The following is a 21802-nucleotide window of genomic DNA, read 5'->3' on the forward strand; positions in this document are numbered from 1 at the left end:
GAGAACGCGTCGCGGTCTCGCAGGGTGAGGCGCTCAGGATCAGCGCCGAAACAGCGGGGAATCCTCGCTGTCTCGCGACGTCTGGAGCCTCCAGCTCGCGCGTTCCGACGGCAAACCTCCCGCATGTAAAAACGAAAAGCGCGTACGAGTGAATCGTTGGCCGATAAAATCCGACATTGGCTATCAGCGGGTGCGCTCCGCACATCGTATACACGATAAAAAAAAAGAAAAAAGCAACGTGTCGCTGAGCGAAAAATTCGCTCAACGTGCGGGTGCGCTTTTCGCGGTTAAGGGGACTGGAGGATCAGATTACTGAAAAATCGTGCTTGTTTTTGATAATGATTTTGTGACGAACTGAATAAATGTGCAAGAATGAAAATTTTACATATATTATATAACATACGAAGAGTAGACAAATTTTGTTTTTAAACAAATACTCATATAAATATACGTCCACTTAAATTTTAAACACGTTTTTCTCGAAATTTTATTGTTCAACTTGCAGTGATTTCTCCAAAACAGAGCTTCGTATCGATTTGAAATTTTAAAGCAATAATATTTGTTCATGTGGCTCTCAGGTGAACTATGGACAACTCCGTCAAAATATTTCATTTCGAGATATTAATTTTTTTATTGTAAAAGAACTGAAAAATTTGAATTTTTTCCTAATAATAGCTACCATTTTGTTAATTTTGTTCGATTTTTGTTTCTAGTGGTTCACCGAATAATGATTAGCCTCCTCAAGATTTCTAAAATTCATTCTGATCGGACCACCGAGAGCCGAGATATTACTGCAAAAACGATAAAAATGAAAACAAAATGGAGAGTATATTTCAGCTATATATATCGTATATTTATACGAATATTTAATAATAAACAAAATTTTTCTACTTTTCTTATGTTGTATAACTATATCTAAAATTTTTATTCTTGTACATTTATTCAGTTCGTTACAAAATATTATCAAAAGCAAGCACGATTTTTCAGCAATCTGACCCTCCAGTCTCCCTTAAAGAGGTCAACTGCAACTCTTGCGCGCGACACAGGGCGTTCTGTTTCGCGCGTCCTCGCCCTTGCCCAAGCGCGGCCCGACCGTGAATACAGAGCGGAGACGGACGTTCCTGATCAAAAAGGAGGTCGGTAGGCAGCCGGAGGAGCCGCAGGCGGAGGATGATAGAGCTCTCTGTCGCTGGGGCGCAGGAAACGGGACGAAGAGCGGCGGCGTGTATCAATAATAACGAGGGCGGTGAATGAGGAGCAGCGACGACGCCGTAATTGGACGACAAAGGGACGACGTGATGCCACCAGCGACACAGTCGCTGATTATTTTACGATAGAAAATCGTCGCGCGGACGCGACGCGGCGTCGCGGCTGATTCGCCTGACGAGTTACCGCGCGCGTCACCTTATTTCGCGCATGCCGCGGCAGCGATTGCTCGGCAACTTTATTCCGGACGCGGCGGAGCTCCCGACGTTCCTCCCTCTCTCTCTCTCTCTCTCTCTCTCTCTCTCTCTCTGGCTGCTTTTTGTTTCGCTTGACAGCGAGTTGCGCGAGAGCTTCCTTCTCTGCGGCGGAACTCGCTGCGTGTCGCAATTTCGCGCGATGCCGCGAGCGCGACGCAACTCTGCAGACTTTTAAATGCGCGACAACAATTTCGCGGTGACAACAATAATGCGATTATGAGCGCGCGGTGGGTCGCGATAATTTGCAAATGCGTGAGAGCGAGAAAGGGAAGGTTCGAGACGCGCGCGCGCGAAATCGAGTCTTCTCGCGTAACAACATCGATACTCGCGATTTTGCACGCACGCCGCAATCAATGTGGCGCAAACAACAATGAAACGACCAGGACAAAGCGCGGGTGCGACAAAAAGGCCGTTACGACGCACAATTATTCCACAATTATTCCACTCGTATTCTCGCTTGTTCTCGAGCAGTCATTAGCGCCGGGGAGCCGCGTCTCCGGCGACGGAAAGCGACGATCGCAATTTAACGGCTCGCGCGCGCGACCGCAGCAGCCCCGGCGACGAGTGCGCTTTACAGTTTCCTTATTGGAGCCATTCGTCAGGCCGGGCGGTACACGGGCGAGAGAGCTCGGCGTGAGCTTTGCGACTCGGAAAAGAGATTGCGCACCGTGTCGGGCGCGACATTTGTCAGGCGTATCGCTCGCTTTCGCATCCCGCGACGCAGCCAAACAAATTTCCGCCGAGCCCTCTGGCGCCGCGACAATTTCGCTCGCGAGCGCGACGGTATTCTTCGTCGAGGAGGACGAGCCGATCTGCGCGGAATCTATGCGACGGATCATCGGCTGCTCCCGCCGGCAGCGTATCCGCGCAGCGTAGCGTGCTTACGCGATATTACGGGGAATCCCTCTCTCGGAGAGAGGGTAACCTCTCCTCTCCACTTTCGCAACGTCGACCTCCCTCTCATGCGTGACGGCTCGGTATCGGCCGCTACGAGAGACTTTAATCTCGCCGTCCTTTGGAACGTGAAACTCTCGGCGGGTCAGCAGACTCTGTCATCTAATCACGTCGAGCGGAATCAAGGAGATTGCGTATCCGTCGAGTGCGTGCGTGCGATCGAGATCGACCTCGGCCGATCGTGTCCGTTTCCTCTCGCTTCCCTGAGGAAAAGGATCTTGGATCGCGCGCGCGCGCGCTTCAGACGGAAAGCGAAGAGCGGCGAGTGAGAGATCAGTTGACACGTTTGCCTCGATTCCGCGACGGCGATTATACTTGCTCGGCGAACGCTTTGCTTCCACCAAAAGCGAAAGTTTTTACAGTGAAATTCTACGGAAATATCGACCCGAGCTTTTCGACTGATTCGGCATGACCCGCGCTCATGATTTCCATTTTTTCCGCCTCGCTGGCCGCTGGCGGACCGTACGTGTATTTTCCACCCCGCCGACGGCCCGCTCGCAAACCTGACGTTCCGTCGCAGCGGGTGTCACGCGCAACGCGGGGGATGAACTCGCGTGGCCCGATCAAGAATTTGCGGCCCGAGTCGTTAGTAGGGTTGCCAATTGTCCGGTTTTGATCTGGACTGTCAGGTTTTCAGAAGTCTTGTCCAGCGTCCGGTTAATAAGTCAAACCGGACGTCATACCCGACTAGAAATTTTGATCAGGTTCACCTAACATTGATAAGGACCTAATAGAGTGAATGAAAGGTAATCCTAAGTAAGTCAGTCCTTATAATGTCCTAACAGCAAATGAGTAAGGAAGACCTTTATAAGGTTATAATGATTGGGTCCATATTAGGACCTTGATGTACCAACCTAGTGTATGATATAATATGGTTCAGTTGATCCTTGTCCTTGTCGGGATCTTATTCATTGTACCTAATATGATTTGCATTATCAAGTTTTAACAGAACAATTTTTGAGTGTCATTTCCAAATATAAAGATGTTTGTATTGAAAAAACACTTCAGATCGCTTGAATATATTTATAAAATGCTATAGAGACTATCCTTTTTTTAACAGTCAATAAATAGTTGTAAAATCAACGTGACATGCAACTTTTCTCTTTAACACTACTTCTCTTTAACATTATGTCTTGTCACCTTGTGATACTTTATGATCTTATGATATTCATTTTATGTTTCTTTTCCGAAACATTTTACAAGTATGCTCAAGCGATCTAAAATATTATTTCATGCAAATATCTTTTTATTTGGAAATTATATGAAAGAATTTTCAGCGTGTCATTTCTTATTTCTAATGTCATCATCCAATATAGCCGTGACGAGTAATCAAGAGCCATAATTTGAAAAAATAATGTAATAAGGTTCCATAAGGTGACTCAATAAGGACCTGACTATATACTATATAAATCCTTACTAAGGTCCTGATATCTACGCTGCGTCACATGACTTGCTAGGATCCGATAGTATTACCTTATTGGGACCTGATGTCCAAATGAGGTTAACCTGATCAGGACCATGGAATAAATTTCTAGTCGGGTATATGTCCGGTTTTTAAGTTATATCCAATCCAATGGAATGAGAGTTGAGATTTCAGCAACGTTTCTCCGTTTCAAGAAACGATCGAGCGCCACGAAAAGTCATCTAGTAGATGATCTGCCGATTCATCATTCCATATATATTAAAAAAGTAATAGTTTATTATTTTATTCAATCAAATCTTGTTTATAAAATTGTTTCGAAATTAATATTGTAAATAAATTCTTGTCATATTTTGTATTTAATGTAACGTTATAATTATTATTTCTGTCCGGTTTAGTCCGGTTTGGGTTTGTTACCAAAGAAGAAATGTCCGATAATTTTAACTTTTGGATTTGGCAACCCTAGTCGTCAGCCGGTTGTGTCGTTCGAAGGATCGCCAGCGCTTCGCAACGACCGACGTGCGCAGGGTCGCTCGTAAAATCGCGTCTGTGTAGGTCCGAGCGCGGCTGGCGGAGGCGGTAAAAAGCGAGGAAACGAAGCATTCTCGCTACTTCATTTTCTCGACAATTACAATCTTACGGTCAACAAACGTTCGGATCCGGCAGATCGGGTGGCGCCCCACGATGAGGCATAAAGTGCCGTTGTCGAACAATTCCGGGGAAAACGCGCGCCTTGAAGGCCTTTAATCACGAGCCGCGTCGTGAAACGGTCCCTACGGTCGTTTGAATCACCATGAAGAGAGGGGGGGGAGAGAGAGAGAGGGAGAAGCGACGGAAAAGATTAGAGCGAGAGATGGGGAAGACAAAACGCCAGGATAGCCTGGCGTTTTGCTCGACGAATCGCGCGCTTACGCGCTTATGTATAAAATATAAGAGGCTGAATCGAGTTGGCGCGCGATACAATAATGGCGACGGAACGGCCGGAAGTTGTAATATCAGCCAATAAGTGGCACGAAGATCTCGGGTAACTCGTTGCTCTCGCGGAGCGGCCTTTCCCGCCACAAAGGACCAAAGTTTCAAGCGCGAGCCGCATTCGATCTCGAGGCGCGTCTACAACGGCTACAACGGTTACAAAGTTTATGTTACCCTCCCCCCTCGCCTCCACCGTGTCTGCGCCAAACCGCTGACCGCTACATTCATCATTCACGCTCTCCTAGAGTTGCGGGCGCGTACATTCGCGCGTTGCGCTCGCGACATCGTTAATCTCGTGATAAATGCTTGATCGTCTTGAGCATTTTCCACGAGAGAGAAAGAGAGAGAGAGAGGGAGGGAGGAAGAGAGAGAGAGAGAGAATAATGTTCAAAGGCGATGACTTTGAGCGTTAAACACTTTGCGCGCAAATCCGCGAGTGATATCCCACGGATGAATGATTCAGCGGTGATTAAGAGAAGTCTTATTTCCTTCTCTCTCTTTCTCTCACCACCTTGAAAGTTGGCGCGACTTGGTTAGCCCGAGGGGTAACTTAGGCAAAGAACGACGCGTCGGCGGCGAATATCCGGGTTTGTCCGCGACCCCGCAGCCTTCTTGCATCCGAGTGCCGAGTTACAAGATACTTCCGCGTCGAAGTTTCCGGATCGTGATAAATCCCGCCCGGGTTTTTAGCTCCGCGTTCGCTGATTCTCGCCATGAAATCGTCAAAGCGACACCCCGGACGAAGGGAGGGCGAACGGCAGAGGCCGCGCGGAAAATCGCGACAGACGCGGAAACGCCGAAGCGGAAACACAATATCCGGGGCGCGCAAAGACGAGGGGGTGGAAGGCTGGGGTGGAAGAAGAAAGCCTTATCGCGCTCGACTGAAAGCTCGACCGCGCCAATGCGTAGGTAGGTAAACCATTTCCGGTAGGACCGAAAAATCCACGCGAGGATCGCGCGGATTTCCAGTGACGCTCGCGACTCGCAAATGCATCGCCAAGTCATTCGTAACATTACAGGAGAGCGATATCTTATTCATCGGCCACGATCGAGAAACGCTGCTTCCTCGCGCTATTGGAGGGAGAAGAAAGGCAGAACGGCGCCACGTTCGCCGGTTAACCTTTGAAGGACACCATGGATGAAATTTCACCCTATGCGAATTTTTTTGTGAAAAACGCGACCACGCTGATGATTCTAATTTTATGGGTATTATTCGTACTGTCAATAGTGACAATTAATGATAAAACAGAACAATTCTCGCATATGCATTGTTATAAATATAAAAAAAAAAATTTGGCTTGCGGTGATATTTGATGGCAACTTCTAAGGGTTTAAAGCTACCGCACTGTGTAAACTCTCACATATTTTTGAACTTTTCTTCCGCATTTTGCCCTACCTTCTCGTCAGTACTTGAAAGCGCCGCTTTAAAATTTAATCATTAAACTGTTGCAACATTTTCCTATTTCCCGTGTTTAGAGCACGTTAAAAGCTATTTAATTACACAAAACCTTAACAAGGCCTTGCGTAAATTAATTCGAGACGTAAAGAGTTAAGGGTAAAGGATGGAGCGGAGGAGCGCTCGCGGGCCGAGCGACCTGATTTATTTTATTCATAATGGCGTGATGTGCGCGCATCGAAATGCAACCGAACGCGACGCGCTTGATTTGCGGCAGACACGTGGAAAATAAGAAGCGCGCGTCGCGTGTTATGAGCTCGGCTGTTACCCGGGATGCTTTTCCCTCGGAGATATTTTCCGCGTCGGGGAATCCGCCTCGCTGGGGAAGAGAGAGAGAGAGAGAGAGAGAGAGAGAGAGAGAGAGAGAGAGAGAGAGAGAGAGAGAGAGAGAGAGAGAGAGAGAGAGAGAGAGAGAGAATGAGTGCTCTTGCATGCGCGCTAGAAAGCGGCGATTCGCTAAGATCGAAGAAGCCGTCGCTGAGAGACCGCGAGGAAACACGTGGGAGGTGACCTCCCGGATTCGCTCGTAAGAGCAAATAGCCCGGCGAAATGCGCGCGTCTCCCACTGGCCCCTGCAATCTCAACGCACCGATCAACTGACTGTTCCCACATGGCACTTTGGGCTTCCGGCGAGGCCGAAAATATACAACTCGCGCAAAAATTCGTGACTATTTGCCCGTTGCTTTCTCTCTCTCTCTCTCTCTCTCTCTCTCTCTCGCACTTTCTTCCTTCCTTCCTTCCTGCGAGATCGTTATCGCCGGCCGTTATCGCGCCACGAGGAACAACGCGCGATACGGCCGAGAGCAGCGCGCACGCGCAGGGCGTTTCCTCGAGTCTTCTATCTCCGTTTTCGTTATCTCCATTTTGCGCAAAACTCGGAAAGGAAAAACACGACGCCGATTTATTTCCCCTCTCGCAAATGGGGAAGGGCGCACGGAGGAGAGCTACTGGCTCGGCAGCCAAGATTACGGCCCTACATTCGGCGGTACGGCAAATGTACGGTAAGCGAAGCGTGCCAACTGCGCTTTCCATGCGGTAATAAAAGCAAATCGAGACTTGGAGATGCAGTTCGGCACGTGCGTGTGTTTTTGTTTGCCTCGTTGTGTGAAGGCTCGCGCTGGCCGCGCAATTTTACGCCAACGGAAGAAATTGTAACCGCAAAAACTGCTTTACCGCGTTACATTCGCGAAAAGCGGGAAAGGCCGGCATCCTTTATAGCGCGCCTCGTAAACTCGTTACGTTTTAATTTCGTTGCCTCGACAGAGCTGAGCTCCGCCACTTAACTCTGTTCATTTTCGAGAGACCCGGCTGTTTCGAGATCCGATTGCGAGAGGCCAAAGTTCCAGTGAGAGAGAGAGAGAGAGAGAGAGAGAGAGAGAGAGAGAGAGAGAGAGAGAGAGAAAGAGAGAGACCGCCGATGGGTATTAACCGATGTAGTTTTCTCGTTGATCGCGAAAATTCAATTTAACAATTACGTGGGCGATGCGTCCGCGCGCGTGATTTATTCGCGAGTCGGGACATATTTTAATTCGAAGCTATAATCTCGTTTCTCCACAAACGAAACGCGCGCCCCGTCTCGGCTCAGCTCGGCCTGGCCTGTTATTCCATTTTTCGACTGACGTGGTATTTTTTCAGCGTTCGCCCTTCGACAGGCGGCGACGGAATTCAGAGGCGGGCATCGATTTTTCCCCGTCTCCTCCGCCGGCTTGTTACTCCATTATTCGCTTTGTGATTGTACGCGAGTTTTGCGCTCGGCGAGGGGAGGGGGCGGCAAGGGGATGGCGCTTTAATTATCTTCGATCGCTCCTTCAGCCGTGCGAAATGCCACATGTGAAGTCGCTGAAAGTCCATTTGCCGCGCGACCGCGATTATCGGCCTTACGTTTCGCTGATCGCCAGTACGCGGACATAAATCACCGGAAGGAACTGCAAGGGACGTGCGTAAGACGGGAGGGAGGGTGGGCGGCGCTCGATTAGCAAATCTACAGCGCGAAGAAAGAACCGCCGCGACTTTCCCGCGATGACGTTTCACAGCCCCGACGGAGCGACGCGCGCGCGAGTAACGACCCACTTTTCCCATAGCGTTTCCAGTCCAAAGTTCCATAACACGGCCGTTATTTCACGTAACGGCTGCCTTATCTTTGACATCGCGCGAAGAATACAAGAAACGCTCAAGCCCACGCGCTATGGAAATTCAAGACGTATAACGCGGAGGCCGGAACGACCGAATCGCGCCGCGGCGTATTAACGCGGGCGCGCGCGATCCTTGCCGCGCTTATCCATTATGATCGCGCTGTAAAGCGCAGCTCAGTTCCTTCTTTACGGCGCAGATAAACGGCGCCGTCGCGCGCGCGCGCGCGCGCTTTATCGCGCTCTCTCCCGCGCGAAAATTCAATCTCGATAACAGACGGTCGTAATCGCCAACGCTCCAAACTACTTAATCCATACATCTCGCGCGTCTCTACGTATTTTAGCGACAAGCACCGCACTGAGAGAGTACGTTGCGAGAGACAAGAGGAACGGCGAAGAAAGGCGCTCGCTCTCTTTCTCTCTCTCTCTCTCTCTCTCTCTCTCTCTCTCTCTCTCTCTCCGTTCGCGAGGCTCTCTCAGTGTCCTTTCGTCGACCGCCTCAGCGCCGTCGCCGGGTTACAAGCGATGGAAAAAAAAAAGTGCACAATTTCAAAGTCCCAAGTAGCCGGCTGAAAGAGGCAGTTTATTAAGAGCGAGCGGCTTCCCTCGGACAGGTATTGGAAAAGTTTAAGCGCTTCACTCTTGCCGCCGCTACAGTTTAATCATTCAATTCCCGTATAATCTCGCGGGCGATTAATTTCGGTGCAGTTTTACGCTTTTATCGCGTGTACTCATGTACACTTGTCGACTTTAACACACAATGTGCCTCAATTAAAGCTCCCCCTCCGCGCCCTCTCTTTCTCTAAGCCCTCTCTCTCTCTCTCTCTCTCTCTCTCTCTCTCTCTCTCTCTCTCGCAGAGATACGCACCGCGTGAAACACGCCAGTGAAATGTCTCACCGTAGAGTCTGGCGGGCGCGTCACGTCGGAGCGACGGACGTTGCATCCAAGGATGCAACGATTTCTCAAAATATCGATAACGATATTATCGTCATTCAGATTCATCGATAACGATAATATCGATAATTTTGAAAAATATCGATATTTATACCGATATTTATATAAAAAAATGTATATATATAGGGGTATGCATATAAAAAGTATGCACGAAAAATCTGAAAAGATCTTTTAAAAATTTTTATCTTCATATAATTTATTGTCGTATTCTTATTAGAAAATATATAATGAACTGCAGTCATTTGCCGGAGATCGCCACATACATGGAGCAGGAGATCTATCACCGTTCAACGATCGAGGTGGAAATTATAAAAGTGAGCGAACTTACTAGACATCGAGCAAATTACATAATACATTTCATAATATATTCTAGTGAATTCACTCACTTTTGTATAATCTTCATCTCGGTCGTAGAACCGTAATAACTGAAAAATACGAAAATCAGTAAAATTCATTTCGATATATCGATTTAATCGGAGACAAAAGATATCGATAAATATTCGATATTTGTCTCTCGATATATCGATATTATCGATATTATCGATTTATCGTTACATTCCTAGTTGCATCGCGCGAAAAAAGGCGCGCTCTTATCTCGCGAGCCCGTTTTCCCTATCTCGTCGCCCTTCTCCGTGAGACGGGAGAGGGTAGAAAATATCCGCGCCGACGGCGACACCGCGATGCTGTCCTGAATATTGGTATTATAATTCTTCGGTGGCGGCGGCGCGCCGTGGAACTCGGGAAATTCAATAGGGTGTACTCTGCCGGAGAGAGTCGATCCCCCTCCCCCCTCGCTCCCGCTGAGCCCGAGTCCTGCGGGATTACTGCCAACGTGGCGACAATTAGTCCTCGATGAACGTCGCGACGAGGCGACCGCGTACTTAGAGTTTGTCTCTTGGAAATTGGGGGGAAAGAGCGGGACGGGGGGCGAGTGGAAACATTAGCTCCCAGAGAAAGAGAGCGTGCAGTCGTAATGAAGGGGGGGGGGACACTCGTCGGAATTGTACGTCTCGCAACTAGAGCGCTACTATGCAACTATAATCGTGCGAGCGAAATATGGTCGGGGGAGCGAGAGCGATTGCGAGGGAAATTGCGAGACGCCCCTCGGCCCCTTCGTCAAGCCCTCGCTTCTTCCGGAGACGCTAAACGAGATACAGAGGTGTATTTTGCGGCGAAGGTCACAGACGTAATAACGAGGCGCTGCGTGTGGGAGTTGTGGGCAGTTTGCGCGGCAAGCCGGAAGAAAAATGTCGCGGTGACGCGGAGCTCTCGCGGCAACTTGCCGCTCATTTCGCCGTCGCTTCGGAGAAGGTGGCGATATCGAGCAAATAGACGGACGGACGGACAATCTCTTCGCTTTGCGCAGTTGGCAAATCTGCGCGAGGGACGAGGAGGGCCGACGAGTATCTTATGTAGTTTGCGAGTCGCTTCACGAAGGATGTACACGTGTACTCGCTGCAAGCGCAAGGGCGGAATTTCTTAATAAGTATTCATGGTGCGTCGAGCAAGACGAGCAAGTGTTAGACACGAAGTGAGAACGAGAGAGAGAGAGAGAGAGAGAGAGAGAGAGAGAGAGAGGGAGAGAGGAAGAGGAGGAAGAGGAGGGGAGAGAGAGATGGCTCACCTGGCTCACGTTCTAAATTTACGACGTGCGTATAAGAGAGCTTCCTCTTTACAGCGACGGAGGAAGCAAGTTTCTTCGCGCATACGGCCGCTCGTATACGAGCGAGAAGAAGAGGGAGAGAAGAAAAGGGTTCATTTCTCGCTTCTTCATCCTTTCGCGAATTAAATTCGCGCAAACGACGAAATTATTCGACGTCTACCCTCCTTCATCTGTATTAATGTTCCGAGTAAGAGGAGGGTCTTTTCTCACCCTTTGACCTAGAGAGCGGCAGAAGGCGTGGCGAGCCCTCGGCTCTCCTCCGCTTTCGCGACACACCGCTCGCAAAATTGCCGACATTGCCGCGAGATAATCATCGGCCGGACGAGCGTCATCGATTCCGCGGCAATTACGATTACCCTCGAGCGTCGAGTAAAGTCCAAAGCAGCGCAGAGCCGAACGAAAATGATTGATACCGACTCGCGCGAGCTCTTTCAAAGGAATGGATATTGAAGAGGGCAGGAAAAGTCTCTCGAGATGAGAAGCGACGGAGGATCAGAGGGGGGTTGAAACGGACGAGATGGTCGTCTCGCTTGCCGAGTAATCGGAAGTTTCGGCCAAGTCGCGACGCATATTCGGATCGCCGAGGATTTACGGCGAATTCGCTAACAAACGTGCCAGAAGAAAAAAGGAGGTGGCGAAGGCGCAGAGAAGGGCTTAAAGTTTCAAAAGTGCCGCCAACATAAACCGATTTCTTCGATATCCTGCGGCCAAAGCCGAGGACTCGATAAATGGCGTTTGCGTGTTCCGTATATCGCGCGACATGACGTTTTTCTCTCTCTCTTTCAGATCTCGTCCAACTCGTCATTGACAAATCGCCGATCTCGCTCGACTCTCCGCGAAGCTCGGCAAACTCGCTCCGCCAAAATAAATGAAAATATCTCCGCCAGGCTCTCTCTCTCTCTCTCTATCTCTCTCTCTCTCTTTCTCTCTCTTTCTCTCTCTCTCTCTCTCTCTCTCTCTCTCTCTCTTTCTCTGTACTCCTCGGGCCTCCATGTCCGATAATTGGCGCCTGATATTCGCGCAGCTGAAAATCGCGACGCGCCGTCGTCGCCTCTTCCATTTCCGTGCGACCTTAATTAATGTAAAATATTCGTGCCTACATTCCGCATCCCGACGGCGCGGGCGTCTCGAATTATTGTCGGCTTGCACCGTGCGCGATTATTATCACAGTCGCGTTACTCGAGCGTGCGCAACGACGACGACGACGACGACGACGACGACGACGACAACGACGACGACGACACGTGCCGCGATTCGTAATAACGAACAAAATTCGCGAGCAATGGAAAATATGAAATCGACGATCGAAAAGCGGTGCGAGTGACGACCAGCCAGCCGCCGCAGAGAGCAAAAAATAACTGTGCATTCGATAGATCGCCGCCTCGCCGTCTCGGCCGGCCGGCCGGCCGACCGACCGGCCGGACATTTCTCGGCCGAGTAAATATTTTTCTAATTAGCGCTCTCGCGTGCGCTCGTGTCGATCGGCGGAAACGTTTATTTGCGGAGGGTCTCACCTTTCGCACATACTCCGCGTTGATACCAAGTCTGCTCCGCGGCATTATTGAAATTGGTCGCGTGCCAGAACGCGTGCGCGCGATAAATACGAGTAACTTTGCGCGCAGGGCTCCAAAGCTAATGAAGCGCTAATTAATTGTCCGCCGTATGTAAAAATCATCTCGCGCCGAGCCGACGGCAGCAGCTACGCGCTGGCGAAAATACCGACGTGAGCAGCACGAACGAGACGCGCCATCGGCCGCCGCGTGACAGACCGGAGCGACCACATCGGCGGCCGCCGATCGTCAGCGAGACGACGGCCGATGAGCAAAGGATCAAAGATAAATGAGAGGATGGTGCGGTGTCGTTCTCCGGCGGCTTTCTTCACCAGCGCGCCGCCCGGCGATCAATAATCTTTCCGCCTGTATAAATAGCCGTTATTGATTTTCCACTTTGCAAACGTATTCTTCGCGTTTGCCTTCTATCGCCGGATCGCCGCCGCAGCTCTCAATATTTCAGCGTGGAGCGCCGGCGAAAGCAAACGGCTCGCCTCTTGATTGCATTCCGCGCGAGCAATATGCACGTCGACAAGAGACGAGAGAGCGCGGCCATTGGCGGTCTAGGCCGGCGGAATCGACGAGTGCGCGCGCGCGGTGTATACGAGGCGCGAGAGGATACCAATTTAATTAAACATCCGGCAAATTATGAAATTTAGCGGCTCGCTGGCGCAACGTCGCGAATCGACGGCAATCAGCGGCGAGATTTCACCGCGCCGCGCAGCTCGCGCGGAATCATCGCATCAATCCTGACGCGGATGCGGGAGCGAATGACTCTCGCGGAATATGTGAGCGGAATAATCGGCACCGCCGACGCAGAGGGGTATTTAATCATTCCACAAAGAGGCTTTTCTTTACCTCCCTCGCGCAAACGCACTCACCGAAAGACAACGCGAGTCTCGCGGTAGCGGTAAAAAATGCACTCGCCGACGGGGCGCCATAAATCTCCGCTTCATTGCCGGGGCCGCTCGTTGCGAGCAAATTTATCGCGTTCATGCAAAGCGAGCACGTTTCCCGGCTGTTGTTCCACTTTGCGCGGCGGCGCCCTCTTAAATTTACCTTTGACCCTGCGGCCGCTGACGTAACGCACGCGACGAGAGTCCATGAGCAATGCGCGACTGGAATTTCAGGAAATCGAAAGCTGACGACAAGCAGCTCTCTTTCTCTCTCTCTCTCTCTCTCTCTCTCTCTTCTCTCGCTTGCTCTGAGCCGCGCGCTCACGCGAGGAAATGACGAAACCTTGGTGAACGGTCATCAGACCCGACTCGGTGGCCGTGACCCGAATTAATCTCTGCGACGAATCTCCGTCGAGGCCGACTATACGCTGTCCGATAGCTTCCCCAGATCCATTTCCATTTGTGAGATTCGCGGCACGATGCGACGCGAGAGGACTTTGAATCTTGTCGATTGCGACGGAGGGAATGCTCTCAGTCCGACGTCGTTGCGAGTCGAATCGTTGATTCAAAAATTACTATCGCTACGGTCAAAGAGCAAACAGCGGTCGGGTGAACCGGGAACGACTTGGCCGCCATGAAGGGCTATGTTTCTTTCATGGCTTTTCTTGTTCTTTGGCGTTACGCGGTCGTCAGAGAAAATTTCGTTCCTCCGGCAGCGAAGGAACCTCTCTCTCTCTCTCTCTCTCTCTCTCTCTCTCTCTCTCTCTCTCTCTCTCTCTCTCTCTCTCTCTCTCGCGGAAATATTCGCGGGGAAAGTCAGCGACGAGTGGCTAGTCCAAATGGATGTTGATCGACTTAAAAGTCGCGTTTCCTCCGCATACAAGTCGTTTCCCGCAGAATTCTATCGACGAGTCTACCCCGGAGTCTTCTCCATTGCCGCAGTCGACTTTATAAATTTCCATTTGCAGGATTCGGGAAAGATTTGGAAATACTACCGCGGGGAACCGCAGTTTCAACAAAATGACCTATAAAACGATACGCGCAAGTTTAAAACTCGAAAATGTCATGGCATATATACTTAAAATTTCCAAACATCGATTCGGTGAAAATAACGACTTTCGAGTTACCGTCGGGTTTGGTTAGGTCAGATTGACTCGGGGGATGGGAGCTGGGTTTGCGAACGAAAATTTGCAAACTTGCGCGTACGAAACAGTGTAATTACAAATATGGCTTTGCACGAGAAGCACCGCGCGCCCGATGCGAAGCAGACATTTCCGAGTTTTTTCCTTCGGGAACTGTAAGCCCCCTCCTCCTAAACATTTTTTCATCTTTTTGTAGCTTGTTTTATCGATCACTACAAACGAGACCGTACGGGGTTCGCGGTAACATCTCTAAATTTATCCAGAATTCTCCAAGAAAAACGCGCATCTCACCGTTCGGTCCTCTATTCGCGATAATTCTCTCTCTCTCTCTCTCTCTCTCTCTCTCTCTTATGAGTGCGCCCCGTCGATCGACAAGTCGATTGAAAAGTATTCAGCTCGTAGGTATATGGAAAACTCGTTGTTGTCGGCTCGTGTTCCCTCTCGCTCGAGCGATCGGATATTCCCGGTGTGGACACCCGCTCGACGATTTTTGCATCGCGCCGCGCTGGCTAAAAACAAAAGGACGTCAAAAACCGAGGGAAAGCTCTCTCTCTCTCTCTCTCTCTTTCTCTCTTTCTCCCTCTTCCTCCTTCTCCCTTTTTTGCATCGCGCGCGTGTCACGCCGCGGAAGAGCGAAAGAAAAACTCAGCGATCCGTCGTGAAGCGAATATTCGTCGCGACGTACCGCGGCGACCCGCGGAGCGAGCGCTTCCTCGAGCATTATACCCGACCGATATGCGTTTTTCCAAAAGAAACACGCGAATTCCACGCGCCATGATGTATTCGAGTCCCGGATATAAATAAGCAACGAGAGAGAGAGGGGGGGGAGAGAGAGAGAGAGAGAGATAGAGACAAAGGAGAAAAAGGCGAGCGGAATGGCAGACAAGAGGTAATAAGACGCCCCTTTCACGGTGGCGCAAACTTTTCTGCCCTGACAAACAGGTCCTCCCTCACTCTTTGTCTTTCCATGTCGCCCTCCCTCCCCCCTCCCCTCTCTATCTCTTTGTAGGTGACCGGATTCGAGAGTCAACGATTACTTATGTTTGCACCATCATTTCACGGTGTCGTAAGTCTATTTGTTCCCGCGAGTTCCATAAATTAAAGAGACCTGGGCGTTTCCTGTGGTTTCCCTCCTGCCCCCTCCCCCAAGGACGTGCCACTCTCCTGGAGTTTGTCGTTTTTTGATGACGCGCGCGCGCACACGATCAATTAGATTCCGTCGACCTCTTTTGTCCCTCTGCGTCCCATTCCGAGGACGAGCGTTTCTCTCTTCTTTTTTTCTCCCCTGTTCTGCCAAGGAAAGAGAGAGAGAGAGAGAGAGAGAGCGAAAGAGAGCGAGAGAGAGAGAGAGAGAGAGAGACAAAGGGAAAAAGACCACAAAATGTCTCTGAAGTTTCGCTTCGTTTGTCCGTTACTTTGTCATTAGGCGGACTGATTTAATTCCGCACTCCTGTAAAACGGCACCCTCTCGCAAAACTCGCCGTGCCCTGCGGCGTGCCACCTCCGGGGCGTCGAACGAAGCGGATAAAAAGCTCCGCAAACGCGCTGTTTTTTCCATCCCTGAGCCATCCCCCCTGGCTGTAGCCCGCCACGGTGCGTGCGATCCTGTCATTTGCTGGTGAGAATCGATTCATCTCCCCGATTGTTCTCTCTTTGTTATTGATAATACGTGTGTCACATTCTCCCGTTCTCGGCGAGGAATTCAAATTAACGCGTGCTTGTATCTCCCGCTCCGACGTGCGTCTCTCTCTCTCTCTCTCTCTCTCTCTCTCTCTCTCTCTCTCTCGTCAATCATATCTCCGGTGTTAAAAGCGTTATCGTCGAGTGCCATCGTCGGCAACTTTCGACCCGCTGAAAATCCCGCGTGTTTTTCGCTCGATTTCGTCGACGACGAGAATCAAGAGCTTTCGGGAAAAAAAGACAAAACGAAAAACAAAAACGCCCGAGCGTGTGTGCTGTTTCTTTCTTCCTTTTTAAGCCGCGGCGACGGTGGCGAGGTGTCGCCGCCATGGGAGCGATTTTAATCTCTGTGCAACTTTCGCGCAGCGTTCATCGCCCCCAAGACGGCCATATGTCGTCCTGGACGGATTCCTGCACAAAGTACAAAGTACGAGGCAGCGAAAGCGAATTCGAGACGATTCTCTCCCGCCCGTCCGAGCCGATCCGAAGAAACAACGAGACAACAAGAGGGGGCGGGAAAGCGCAGTGCTCGCAAAGTGCAAAGAGAGTTACCGCAATCAACAACTGCCCGTGTCGCTGCGGAGGAACGCCGGAGGAGCGCGCTCGCACTTTGAGAGCGCCGCGCCCAACTCTGGGAGACTTCGTTAGAGGATACACGTCGCAGTTTGTCTTCGTTCTTTCGTTCGCTGAGGAAACGCTGTCGCGAATTTCCGGCTCGCAGCGGGCGTCACCGTCACGCTTTCAACTGACACGGGTGCTCGATGAAACGCGCGTTACTCCCCCTTTTCCTCCCGTGTCTCAAAGCAACGTGTTCGATAGAGAGAGCCTCCGCACCCTCACGCACCCCCTCGCCATCCCGACACCAATCTGTCCAATCTCGAAGCTAAGCAAGAACACCGCGCGGCCCGATTAAAAGCGGAAGGAAAAAATCAAGGAAAGGGAAAAGAGACGAGCGGGCGGGCGGGAAAGCGAGCGGATCGTAGATTGGAAAATTCCGTGGCATTTTCCGCAAGGGGTATTTCCACCGAGAGAGAAATAGTGGTCCTCGACAACATGCCGCGCGCCCGAGGACGGCCGAGGTCGAGAGATGAATTTCCGGAAGAGCATCAAGCGTCGCAACATCTTGTCGCGAAATTGCCATCCCTTGCGCGAGGGAGGAGGAAGAAAGACAATATCTCGGACAGCGAGAGGAGGCTTCATCCGAGGCGCGCTCCTTTTTTCCTCTCGAGTGACAAAAAACGTGCTCATCGGTGTGTTACATTTCGGAAGCTACTCCGCGGATTAAAAGCTCACGTGGCGACTCTTTCTCTCTCTCTCTCTCTCTCCCTCTCTCTCTCTCTCTCTCTCTCTCTCTCTCTCTTCTGCCCTCGCAGTATCCTCCGTGCGCGCACTCCAAGGATAATTATATTGGTCGCACGGGGACGAGAGCGTCGCGAATAACCAGCGCCGCGCTAATTAGTCCGGCGCTTTAACACGCGAGAATTGATGGCAAAAACTAGTTTCATCAGTGTGACGGGTTAATCATGACGCAACGGACTATTATTAATCAAATTTACTACGCCCGCTCAGATTACCCCGTGTCACTTGGGCGGACGGCAAAATGACGCGTGCTTCGGAAATTTGCGCATCTTCCACCTGGCTGCGCGCACGCGTCAATTTGCCGAAAGCCGCGAAAACGGCGGCGTAACGCGGCGGCGACGATCGTTTCATCGCGACGTTTTTCTCGTTGCAGCGCACCGGTGGCAGAATGCAAAGCGGACAACAGGTCGGCGCGCGGCCCTGGAGGACGCCCGGCGCCTCTCCTGCGCTCCAGGACTCTACCGGCCATCGTCACACCTGGCCTCAGCATACTCCAGGCTCAAATCGAGGCGCGCTACAACGGTGAGCGTCAAACCGCAGAAATCCGACCACCGCGACCCGCGAGATCGCGCCTTTCTCTCTCTCTCTCTCTTTCTCTCTCTCTCTCTCTCTCTCTCTCTCTCTCTCTCTCTCTCTCTCTCTGTCTGTTTCTTTCTTTCTCTGTCTCTCCTCGCCGCAGTCGCGCGCGAGGATACCCCCCCGCCATTGTGCCTCGTCTCGATCCATCCAGCGACAATGTTGCCCCGTCTTTCGCGAAACAGCAATTTCCCGCGGTTATCTCGCGGCGAGGGAGAGAGAAGACACTTTAATCCGCGCGGATAATCCGCGCTCTTGATCCGCGAATACGACATCAGCTCTCGCCGCCATTGTCCCGAGACATCGTGCGGCGCGTCGTCGTCTGCCGCGGATTTTCGACGACGCGACAAATGAGCCCGGATTGAATCGCGTGGTCTAATGAATGCGGCTCGTGCGCCCTTTGCTGCTCGCTTTCAATAAGAAGTCGCCTGACTCGGCGGCTTCGTGTGCGCGAACGACGGAGGATCGCGCGCGCGTTGCATCTTCGCTCCTGGCAAATCCGAAGGATCGCTCGAGATCCGCCTGCGGCGTCAGGGTTGCAATCGCAGTCGCGCGCGCGTGAGCGCGACGCCAGCATCAGCTGTCACATTTAATCACAGTCATCTTTCGCTCGCATTCAGCGGTAACAACGGGGATATCGGTCGTTCCACCCACTGCGGACAATACGACTTGCGCGAAGCGCGGAAGCACGGCTTCCCATTGTACGAAGCTTCTTACGCCGAGAATATCCTTTACGGACGACACGATAGGTAAGGCAGCCAAAGAATTTTATTGGATAAGTCGTGTAGAATGGAGACTCACTCCCTCCCCCCTCTCACTCTCTCAGAGTTTATATATGTTGGACTTTCAGCACCGCTCACCAGCTCTCAAAGCTGATGTTCTTACGGTACTTTCGCGTCATCCACGTGTCACCCCCACCCCTCACTCGAGCACCGTTCGCATCCCTCACCCTCTCTGTCTGTCTGTCTCTTTCTCTCTTTCTCGTTACGCATGCGGATCGTCCGAGTCGAATCCCGACGGCCGAGTAGTCGATTTTCCGATTCACGCGCGACGTGCAGCGGAGCTTGAGTGTGCAATCTATGACGCGTCTCAATGTCCCCCCCCCCCCTATTATTGTATTATGCGGAATGCAAGCTTGAGTAAAAATGGAGTCGTTGCTGTGGTTGTGATTGTTGTTGTTGTTGTTGTTGTTATTGATCATGATGTCGTCGCATACAAGTGCACTCGGTTTCGGATCGATGCGCAGACCGGGCGGATGAATAAAACGACGGTGTTTCGGCACTGGCATGCATTTCATCTCGCGGCGCGACTCGGCGTTTCTCGCTTTTCAACGCAACGTGTCGGCGCACGCGGAGTTTCGATTTCACGGACACAAAGCGTGGCGACAAAACCCGCGGCCCACACGCTGAATTTATAATGCGGCGAGGACGGCGACACCCCGTGGAAACGGCGAGTCGTTTCACCGGATATGCGCGGCGCGCGCTCAAAGAAAATGCACTGCCGTCATAAACAACGTCGCGCCGCGCTGTTTCCGGCCACATGCACACGCTTCTGCACCGGCACTTTCGCCGCCTGATCGGCGGCGGAACCTGATTGACACGCTTCGTCATCTCCGAGAGATCGAGAGAAACGCACCAAAGACGCGCGGGTGCAGCGGAAAACGTCCAGGTGCGTGGGGATTTTCAAAAATAGACAATAAGCGATATTTGTCCGTAGAACAGATTTCCAAAGTAACAAAGACGCGCATCTCGACGAAAAAGAAAATAAAAAGATCCGACGTCTGACAAAATCCACCACTGGGCGTTTCATCGCGCGCGTCTCCACCGCGGCCCGTCGGATCACGCGATGCCGCTCCCTTCAATCTCCGATCTCTGTGACACAGAACGCCGCGTCTCCGACTCCGGCCCGGTCGGCAGGGAATCCTCCAAGGAGCACTCAAGCAGGAGCGGCAGGTTGAGTAGCAGCAACATCGGCGGCTCGCAACCCCTCAACAGGCTCGCGAGGCTCTTGAACCAGCGGCCGAGCTTCATCCCCACGAGCGATGAAATTCCACGACGGCTCTCCTGGGAGAGGTATGTCACCGAGAAGCGCGAAACTCGCGCACGCCGTCACCCTACACCCCGCGCGACCTGATCCGACCTACCCCGGCTGGTAGGTCGGCTTTCTTCGACCGATGGAACGTCGCTTCTTCTAGCCGATCTTCAATGCGTTCGGTAACGTAAGACCGAATCACGAGACTCTGGCCGATCGCCCGGTCAAAGGTGATCTTTGTATGCATAATGCATCGCCGACAGCGGTGACGACGAGCAATCCGCGGCGACAAAGAGACCGAGACTCCGCTCGGAACAGAACGGAATACGAAATTAGACGCAAGAAAGAGCAATCGACACGAGCGCAGCCCGGCCGACGCACAATGGGACGTTTGGCCTGAAAAGCTTGCCAAAAGTGAATTCTTTTATAATCATTCCTGCTCTACACGAGTGACTGTCCTAGACAGTTGAATATCTGCGAAATAACAGGCCGCTATGCTTTTGTTCATCCGCGATAACATGAAGTGGTTTGGTTAGTCAGAATGTGGACGTTATTCGTATTGCACGCACCAATTCTCAGTGCTTTATAACATACTACAGTGATCAAAAAATAAAGTGAATTTTTCATTTAAACTTCGCGGGTATTATAAAATCATGAAATTATTTTGGATGAAATTGATTTGGAAGAATAAATAAAGATTTTTCATTTTATAAACAAATTCATCTTATTTTTTGATCACAGTAGTATACGATCTTCGATCAGAATTTTAAAGTTCTTAGAAGTGGCAGCACGAAATTTTTCGTTATGGATTGTTTCGAGGAAGGTATGAAGAAATGTTTTAGACTATATTTATTGTAATTGAATTGTTATTCACGTAGATATATGATTTTGAAAATAGTATTCAATAACGTATCTTTTTGCGTTCTCGATGTCAAACTCGAAGGATTTAGCTTGATACTTCAGGGCGTATCCCTGTTACGTTTCTTGGATGAAACGAAAGAGTAATCTCTCCGGATAAAATATCAGAAAGAATTAGCCGCGGAAAACCACGAATGTAGTTTTAGTAATTACTTTTGTTTCCCTAAACGTAAATTAGGTTTTGTCTAAAGATTATTTAGACATGAAGTTTTCTTTTGTTTCTTTTTGTTCTTTTTTGTTTCCTTTTGTAATACGGATATAATCAACAGACTTGTACTAAGTTCTGACTCGTTATCAACAAATATAAGACCCATACCGGAGGAAAGAAATCTAAATCACTTTTAAAGAAAACATTGAATACGTTTCTTGATCCCACACCAAGAAGAGGAAATATTTCAATAGACGAAACTGATGTTGATTCTGAAGATGGAATCTCACTAGATGATGGACACTTATCAGATGAAGAAATTTGAAGTTTGTCTAGTTGTCTAGTAGTTGAATACTTATTGACGTGGAATATTATGCTTTTTTAATTATTAAAATATTTTTACATACACATTTGCACTTTATTTCATGAAAAACTTATACGAAATCTTTATAATGATCATATATATGATCGTGAGTAGCACGTTTTAAAC

At 50.4% G+C, this 21802-nt stretch overlaps 1 protein-coding gene across 3 annotated transcripts in view; it reads left to right on the plus strand.

The window, feature by feature from the left end:
- The window catches only part of wake (ankyrin repeat and fibronectin type III domain containing protein wide awake), an 88732-nt gene that overhangs the window by 24041 nt on the left and 42889 nt on the right, over positions 1-21802 (plus strand). For 2 of the 3 annotated variants that reach the window (XM_025307131.1, XM_025307134.1), the window contains exons 3-5: positions 18013-18161; positions 18836-18964; positions 20098-20287. In XM_025307131.1, coding sequence (XP_025162916.1) covers positions 18013-18161; positions 18836-18964; positions 20098-20287 — 468 coding nt within the window. The remainder of the gene's footprint in view (positions 1-18012; positions 18162-18835; positions 18965-20097; positions 20288-21802) is intronic. The other variant, XM_025307133.1, reaches the window with a different exon arrangement.

Source organism: Harpegnathos saltator, unplaced genomic scaffold (genome assembly GCF_003227715.2).
Source record: "Harpegnathos saltator strain DR-91 unplaced genomic scaffold, Hsal_v8.6 scaffold83, whole genome shotgun sequence".
Lineage (NCBI taxonomy): Eukaryota > Metazoa > Arthropoda > Insecta > Hymenoptera > Formicidae > Harpegnathos > Harpegnathos saltator.